General features: G+C 41.8%; 1 protein-coding gene across 1 annotated transcript; it reads right to left on the reverse strand.

Annotated features, from left to right (window-relative positions):
- Positions 1-4,093: 4,093 nt before the first annotated feature.
- Positions 4,094-8,813, reverse strand: LOC116547334 (UDP-glucuronosyltransferase 1-3-like). The gene has a single exon (XM_032273312.1). The coding sequence runs from the start codon at positions 6,008-6,010 to the stop codon at positions 5,003-5,005; it is 1,008 nt and encodes a 335-aa protein (XP_032129203.1). The 5' UTR covers positions 6,011-8,813; the 3' UTR covers positions 4,094-5,002.
- Between the last annotated feature and the right edge of the window lie 6 nt (positions 8,814-8,819).

Raw genomic sequence — 8,819 nt, forward strand, 5'->3', positions numbered from 1 at the left:
TCAGATTGAAGCCATTTTGGTTTTTGTTGTGTTTTAAATAAATAAATAAATAAACCACAGGAGCTGAAACTCGGGAGCTCAATGATCCTCTCACCTCTCACCTGAGCCTCTCAACCAGCTGGGACCACAGGAGAATGCCACTGCACCCAGCTTTTCATATTGGAGTTTTAAAAAATGTTTTCTAAATCTTTTAAACAAGATTTTCACATACCAAAGAAATCTTTATTTTTTCAAGATGGGCCTCGCTCTGTCACCCAGGCTGGAGTGAGATGGCATGAACATGGCACACTGCAGCCTCCACCTCCTGGGATCAAGTGATCCTCCTGCTTCAGCCTGAGTAGCTGAGACCACAGGCATCCACCATCATGCCTGGATAATTTTTTGATTTTTTTGTAGAGATGTAGTCTCATTATGTTGCCCAGGCTGCTCTCAGAGTCCAAACAATCCTCCTGCCTCAGCCTCCCAAAGGCTGAAATTACAGGTGTGAGCCACCCACCTGCACACAAATAATTTTTAAATTAAAACTGATGGGGAATTAAAAATATAACATAGGAATAGCAATAGTGATATCAGATGAAATGTATTTTTAGGATTATTATATAATGACAACAGCAAACTATGTGAACAAATGAAGAAAATTCAAGTCTCAATCCTACTTGCACCAGTCTAATCACTATGTATAAAGCAAAAGCTATTCAAGAACCGAAATATTACTGGAGCAAGATCTGTTATATAAGGGGATTTTTTAAAAGACATGCTTCCCAGAATTTGGCAGGTTCAGTAGACGGTTTTTTAAAAGGTAGTAAAATTGGCTTGGTTGGTGGCTCATGCCTGTAATCCCAGCACTTTGGGAGGCCAAGGCTAGTGAATCACTTGAGGTCAGGCATTTGAGACCAACCTGGCCAACATGATGAAAGCTCATATCCACAAAAAATAGGGGAAAAAAAATTAGCTGGGCATGGTGGCGTGCACCTGTAGTACCAGCTACTTGGGAGACTGAGGCAGGAGAATCAGATGAACCCGGGAGGAGGAGGTTGCAATGAGCCAAGATCTCACCACTGCACTCCAGACTGGGCAACATAGTGAGACTCATTTAAAAAAAAAAATAAAGAAAAGAAAAGAAAAATTGAAAAGATAGAATTTCAATTGTGTCCATGGAACATTTATGAACACTGACCATATAGTAGTCACTAACTACATATAACTATTGAGCACTTGAAATGTGTCTATTCCAAATTAATGTATGCTATAAGTGTCAGATATATGTTAGATTTTGAAGACTTAACAAGAAAAAAACTATGGAAAATAGTTAAGTCACAATCTTATGTTGAATACATGTTGAAAGGATAGTATTTGGGATACATCTGGTTAAATAAAATGCATTATTAAAATTAATTTCAGTGGTTTCTTTTTGCTGGTTTAACATGACTGCTAAAAAAGTTTCAATTATATGTATGTGGTTTACATTATATTTTTATTGGACAATTCTGTATTAGACCATCAAGATAACCTATTAAAATTTTTTTAAGTAGTGTCTTCACAAGAAACCTTCTCTTACTATAATCCAAAATAACTAGAAAAAATCAGAGAGAGATGACTACAAAAAATATTAACAATATCAGAATTAGGAAATAGCCTTATAAATAGGTGTGGCATCGAAGGAGAAATTTTAAAACTGGTATTTAAATTATCTAAAAGCAATGAAAAGAATAGCAATTTTTACCAAAACCTAAGGGACATAGAAAAAGTTTTACTCAGAGCCCTCAATGCTTCATTAAAAAAAAAAAAAATCAAATGTAAAGAAATGTAATTTTCCTCTAATGAAGTTAGAAAAGCAGCTACAAAATCAACCAAAAGAAACTAGGATGAAATCACTAAGGCAAAAATAAGCTGCAATTAATGAAACAGAAAACAAAACAGTAAAAAGAATATGCAAATTCCAGTTATTTCTTTGAGAAGACCAATAAAATAATTTAACCTATCATAAACTTTAAATCAAGGAGAAAGAGAGAGAGCAAAAACTTCTGATTTCAATTTTGGTCTTGTATATTTGTAGAAAAATATCAAATCTAAGGGTCAACCAAACCAAATAAGTAAGGGTGACAAAATAACAAAGGAAGTTAATATAATATAAATGATAATGGCATGCTTATCACAGACAATACATGATAAAGATTTTGGTGTAAATAATCTTTCATGCACTCAGTAAACTGGCATGAACATGGCACAGGTCTGCAGGCAACACACCTTGTCCTGCAAGAATCTTCTAAACTCTAACAATGGTGATGATAGGTATTCCTCTAAGAGGCCTAAGGTGATCTGTGAAAATTCTTCTTTATTCACTTGATCCAGAAACCCCCACAAAATCATGCAAATCAAGAGGTTTCAGTTTTCCTGTTCGCTTAAAGGACATTCCTGAAACTACCCAGGCCATCAAGTATATGCACACACAAAGAGCCACCAAGTGTCTGAAAGATGTCCCTTTACTGAAGCAGTGTGTGCCATTTTGATGTTGCAGTGGAGGGGCTGGGAAGTGTGCCCAGGGCCAAACAGTGGGGCTGGACACAGGGTCAGTGGCCCACATAGGGTGCTGGACCTTTGCTGCACATGCTTTAAAATGCAGAGAATAATGTGGAATGTAAGCGTTTGGATGTAGATTCTCTAAGGGTCAGCGAAACCAAATAAGTAAGGGTGACAAAAAACAAAGGAAATTAATGTAAAAAAATTTAGTCCCAGCACTTAAGCACATTAAGCGTATCAGGTAAACAAAGCATCCAAGATGAGCTATGGGACTTGCAGAGCTCATTATTGGATTAAACCATACATGACCCCCCAGTGCCACATCCAGAAGATCTATACGGACAAGGAACAAATTGTTCCTAAACCTGAGGATGAGGTTGTAGAGAAGAAAAAGATATCTCAGAAGAAATTGAAGAAAAAAAATACCCATGGCACCAGAATAAATTTAGCATAAAATAAATGCAATTAAACTAAAATAATACTAATGATAACGGATAATATTTATTGGGTGCTCACTATGAAATCATTAAAACTAAAATGGTTAGGGTACCTGTCCTAGGTCATATAGCTAGTAAGATAAGAGTGAAGATTGGAGCCAGTGCAGTTCAGCCTAGAGAATACATTAATAGCGAAAAACCAGAAGAAAAGAGCCACAATCACTATTCAAATGCCTTCCTAATTTTCCACATTTTTACAAATCTAAAGAACATACATATTTTTACAATTCAGTAACTGCACTGCATAGGGGAAAAGAAAACCAGTAGAACAAATATCTTGTGGTTTCACCAAAAACAAAAATAAGTCGGGCGCGGTGGCTCACATCTGTAATCCCAGCACTTTGGGAGGCCAAGGCGGGCGAATCACTAGGTCAAGAGATCGAGACCATCCTGGCCAACATGGTGAAACCCCATCTCTACTAAAAATACAAAAATTACCTGAGTGTGGTGGCACGCGCCTGTAGTCCCAGCTACTCAGGAGGCTGAGGTAGGAGAATCGCTAGAACCCAGGAGGTAGAGGTTGCAGTGAGCTGAGATGGAGCCACTGCACTCATGCCTGGCGCCACAGCAGACTCTATCTCAAAATAAATAAATAAATATATTATAAATAAATAAATATATATTAAATAAGTAAATTATAAATATATGTATATAAAGTTTAGTGTCCTTTGCAATAATACCTACATTAATAAAAAGAAGTACAGAAATAAGAATTCAAAGGACCATGAATAATCTCATAGAAGTTCATATAAATTCAGTGAATATGACAAAAAGGGCTCATTCTCTCACAAGAAAGATGGCTCCCTGGTTGGGCATGGTGGCTCGTGCCGGTAATCCCAGCACTTTGGAAGGCCAAGAGGGGCAGATCACATGAGGTCAGGAGTTCAAGGCCAGCCTGGCCAAAATGGCGAAACTCCGTCTCTATTAAAAAAAAAAAATAGCTAGGAGTGGTGGCACATGCCTGTAGTTCCAGCTACTCAGAAGGCTGAGGCAGGAGAATCTCTTAAACCCGGGAGGTGGAGGCTGCAGTGAGCTGAGATCGGGCCACTGATCTCCAGCCTGGGCGACAAAGCAAGAATCCATCTCAAGAAAAAAAAAAAAAAAAAAAAAAAAAGATGGCTCCCTCAGTGATGTGTGAATTTGGTTTCTCAGATCCCAGAGTACTATTTCATCAAAACCCAAATATTCTGTATTAATGAAAGCCACCTCTGAAACTTTTGGAAAAAGAATAGGTCCCACTATAGAAACTTTGAGTGGGATAGGGTGAGTTTGGTGATGTGGTCAGCCCCTCCAGAGAAACCGTTCCCTTCTTGAACACATGTCCATTCATCACTGTCCCCAGCTTCACTGGGCTTGTAGATTCAGTCTTCTCTCCTCTCTAGCTCCTTCTACTCTCTCTTGATAATTTCAGCATTCCAAGTAGAAGACCCATTTGGCATGCAACCATCACTGTGCCTTCCCAACTCTGCTATGTCCCCAAATCATACACCAGACCCCCAATTCCTGGTCAGAAAAACTTTTGTCAGCACAGATCCCTCTCTGGAAACCAGACTCCGTGTGTCATTCTCTAGTCACAGACATCCATCCCACCTTCACTGCCCCACTTCCACTGCACTGAGTCAACCTCTTTGAAGCTTCTACATTCTGTGAGTGTTTAGGTCTCCTGTGGCCACCTCTTTAACTTTTGCAAGAAGGGATCACTAAAAGTTATCACATCAACAATTGTAATTTGCTGTTGCATCATCTTTCCACTGAAAATCACGCAAGCAAAAACCCCAGGATGGAGCAGTTCCCAATGCAGTCTCCCTGCTCCTGTCCAGCTGAAGGACATGCAACAACCATGAAGATGGTGCCTTTACAAATGAACAGTCTCGGTGAACCGCACCAGTCCTTGTCCATCCTTTGACAGACCCTCGTCCCTGCCTCTCCTTCCTCTCAGTGGCCATTGAAAACCTGAAATACACTAGACCCGTTAACAATTTATCTCACTGAAGACTATTATGACAATGAAAGAGGAAATAAAATTTTTGGAAAGATAAGTAGATATAGAAGCACTTGTAAGTAAATACATTTTTTAAAAAGTGTTTTGCCTGGAACATTGATTGCATGAAGGCACCAATACAGACCTGAGATAGTGGCTTCCTGTTGGCACAGTTGATGCCCCCAATGAAGACCATGTTGGGCATGATCGGCCTGGGGTAATCCATCACAAAGTCCCCTCTGAACAACCACACAGATGCATGGCTGAGAATATCCACCACTGACACCTCTCTCTGAAAAAGCTCAGAGGCAAGGCTTGCATAAGGAGCAGAAAAAGCATGGCAAATATAGGACAGGGCCAGAGGGTAGAGCATGTTTTTGACCCTCTGCAGGAATGTCATGTGGTCTGAATTCGTTGTTAGTAACTTAGGAATGTAGGAATAAGGATTTGGACACTGTGTGCCCTTAAAGTCTAAGTCACATGGAATGTACCTCAAAAAAAACACAGTAGGAATCGACACGTACTTAGCCAGCACTGCCCCGCAGAGGTAAACGGGGTCTGTTAAAACCACATCAAAGGAAGCAGCATTCAGGTGCCTGATCAGGGTCTCATTATGCAGTAGCTCCACACAAGACCTATGTACAACCAAAGACATATTTTTCAAAATTTCCATACTTCTAGAAAATCTCTTCAGAAAATGTTCTGTTTCAAAGAACCACTGAGTGTGGCCCAGCACAAAGCGATTAAATTCATCCTGGGTCCATGCAACGGCATAAGTTGTCAGGGTGAAAAAGTCCTCTTCTTTGATGTGCATATTCACCTCCGGGGTGAGGACCACCGCCTGGTGGCCCCTGGAGTGGAGCTCCCGCACAACCTCCCGCATGCTGAGCCAGTGGCTGCCATCCGTGGGCAGCACCAGCACCTTCCCACTCTCAGCCCAGGGATGGACACTGAGGAGGAGCAGCAGTCCTGTGGCTAGTCGTGGCAGGGGAACCTGGAGCCCTGTGGCCATCTCAGCAGAAGCCACCAACAGCTGACTGTTCACCCTACGCTGTGCCTCCTACATTTGTCTCCTTCATCTTAATAACCTTGTCACTGAGCCACTTAGCAAATCAACGTGTAATTGGAGACAGAGTGCCCTCCTCTAGTTAATTATTGCCCATTAATCTGTCATTGTCTTTCATTATGGGCCCCACCCTGGGAAAGACTAATCACTCTTATCTTGAAAAACTCATCTGACCCTGCACTTGCTCTGGGGAACATCCAAGTTCAAGCTTTTGTTTCTCATCCAATTTCTAACACAAGCCTGGACACCCATTCATGTCACTGCCTCTTACTTCTCTGTTAACCATGTTTATCATTATTAGGCTGCCGCTGAGGTCTGAGAAGTCACTACTGCCCTAGTCTCCAACCATATGCTCTCTGCTGAATGTGACCGTATTTGCTAACTCTTAAAACTCTTTCTTATGTATGAATAATATAGCACATCCAAAAAACATACAACATTGCTAAGCCATCTTTTTCTAAACAGGGAGTAGGGAAGCTGGCTATCTGGTTTTGGTCATTTTTCCCACCAGGATATTTCTTGCAAGGATTAAAGCTCTGAAGTGGCTGTCAACATAAAAATAGCTGCAGGGAGGCTGAGGTCAAGATGTGATGATCAGATTCTTGGGAAGGCTTTGCTGAGAATGCTCCATCTATCCCATGGAATAAGAGGTGCTGCTGTCTAAAGCACACATGGGCAAGACAACCCTAGCAAAGATCCTTAGTGGGTTCAGGGAGCTCACCACTCACTAAGGGACTAAGGGGAGCTGCTGCCTGGCGTCAGATCTTGCACAGTCTGAATTCCTCTTCCGAATGCGGAAGGCTCCAGTCTTCTGCAAGTCTGCTTACAGACCGAAGTGTCCATTCATTGAGCCCTTTATTTTATACTGAAGATTATAGTCAGGCTTTTCTCCAAGTCAATGCAGCACCAAGTTCTGATAAGAATGGTTCCTCCAGAACAGAATGGGCTGCATAATTTGTGGGGCCCTACTTCAAATTTCAAGACGATGAATTAAATGTGTGACCTTCTAAGGGAGAGACCCTGAGAGACCCTTCTCACAAGGGTCTCACACTCATGAGGCTTGTCCTACTCCAGAAAGTCACTCCTACAGGTGCTTGGAAAGATTGCTGATGCCTCCTTGTCCTGGTTGCCCCAGGATGATGTGGGCAGGCTCTCTGGACCGTGCACTTTCTATCTCAGGTATCTGTGTCTAGATGCCTGTCTGGGTCTACCATTGCTGGTGAGGCTGAGGCTTCCCTTAGGGAGGAAGTTACCCTCATTAGAAATCCACATTGATGACAGATTCCACCTTTGGACAGAATCCATGGGACAGGCAGTGAATGGAAGCGTCCACTAGGGCACACCCAGCTCAAGGGCGGCACATGCAGGATGTCACAGAGAAGGCAGGTCTGCAAGGGCTTTGAGAACTCTCCAGGGGAGGACAATTCCTGTTATGATGACATAGAACACTAGAAAGGGATTCTCAGCTGTAGGTGCAACATCTCAGCCTCTGAACTATTCCTCCAACCCCCTTAGAACTCGATGCCTCCTAAGCACCCTCCTGATGAGCCCAGGGTGAGGGCGGAACATGCCTGAGAGGGTGCTCTTCCCACATTCAAGGGGCTCTTTTGTTCTGTCTCCATGCAGCGGTGTTTTATTTAAGACAGTGATGTCACCTCATTAGTAGTTACATATCTGGCCCTCCTACACCCTGGGGAGTCCCACATACTTTGGAAAATGGTGGTGCCTTCAGAGACATGGCAGCTCTAAGGAGAGCAGGACTGTGGGGAGGGAGGAGCTCACATTCCTGGTGCCTGGGAAACAGAAGGAGCTGACCAAGGCATCAGCTTCCAGGGTCTGGAGATGAGGAGGGGTCTGGGCTGCACAGATAGACTTGGAGCGATCAACATATGTGGTGGTTGAGCCATGGATGTCAGTGAGGTCACCCAGAAAAAGGCATCCTGAAAGCCTGACCTGAGTGATCTAATTCCCCTCTGCCAATCTCAGAGACCTAAGCATACAAACTGGAACTTTTTAACATTTTTAAGAGAACACAGAAACTAATCTTCACACCTTGGGGTAGACAACGCTTCCTCAGGTACAAAAAGTACGAACAATGAAAACTTTGCTAGATTCAACCTCATCAAAATCTAAAACTTTTGCTCTTTGAAAAATATTGTTTTTAAAAAATAAAAAAATAAAGATAAGGAGAAAAGGAGGTCATTGAATAATAAGCAGACAGCTCTGAAGCCTGGAGAATAGAAGTCTGTGGAGGACAGGAACAAAAATTTAAATGGCTAAATAGAGGAAAACCTTCAAGCTTTGAATAAGATGTGGCTTTCACTTTAAGCTTAGCGTCTCCGGTAGGCAGTATCGCAGCCCCACAAAAGTATCTACATTGCAGTTCCTCAAACCTGGGAATATGTTCCATTACAGGTGGAAGAGACTTCACAGATGATTAAATTAAGGGTTTCGAGATGGGGGGATTATTCTGGGTATCTGGGCGGGACAATGGAATCACAAGGGCTCTTACAAGTGAAAGAGACAGATGTTAAGAGTTGGAGACTTGAAGATGCTACACTGCATCTCCATGGAAATGGAAAAGTGCCATAGAATTCCAAAATTAACAAGGACAAAGGAAATTTCTATTAAAGGAATGAGCTTACACTCAATGGAAAGAATACAATTAAGAACAGACAGAATCAGAATGCTGACTTCAAAAGAAACTATCAGATTGAAGCCATTTTGGTTTTTGTTGTGTTTTAAATAAATAAAT

This window comes from Sapajus apella, unplaced genomic scaffold (genome assembly GCF_009761245.1).
Source record: "Sapajus apella isolate SASKATOON/1434 unplaced genomic scaffold, GSC_monkey_1.0 scaffold2719, whole genome shotgun sequence".
In the NCBI taxonomy this organism is placed as follows: Eukaryota; Metazoa; Chordata; class Mammalia; order Primates; family Cebidae; genus Sapajus; species Sapajus apella.

Excerpts from the sequence above, each read along its gene's own strand:
- LOC116547334 (XM_032273312.1), bottom strand. The coding sequence starts at position 6,010 with ATGGCCACAGGGCTCCAGGTTCCCCTGCCACGACTAGCCACAGGACTG.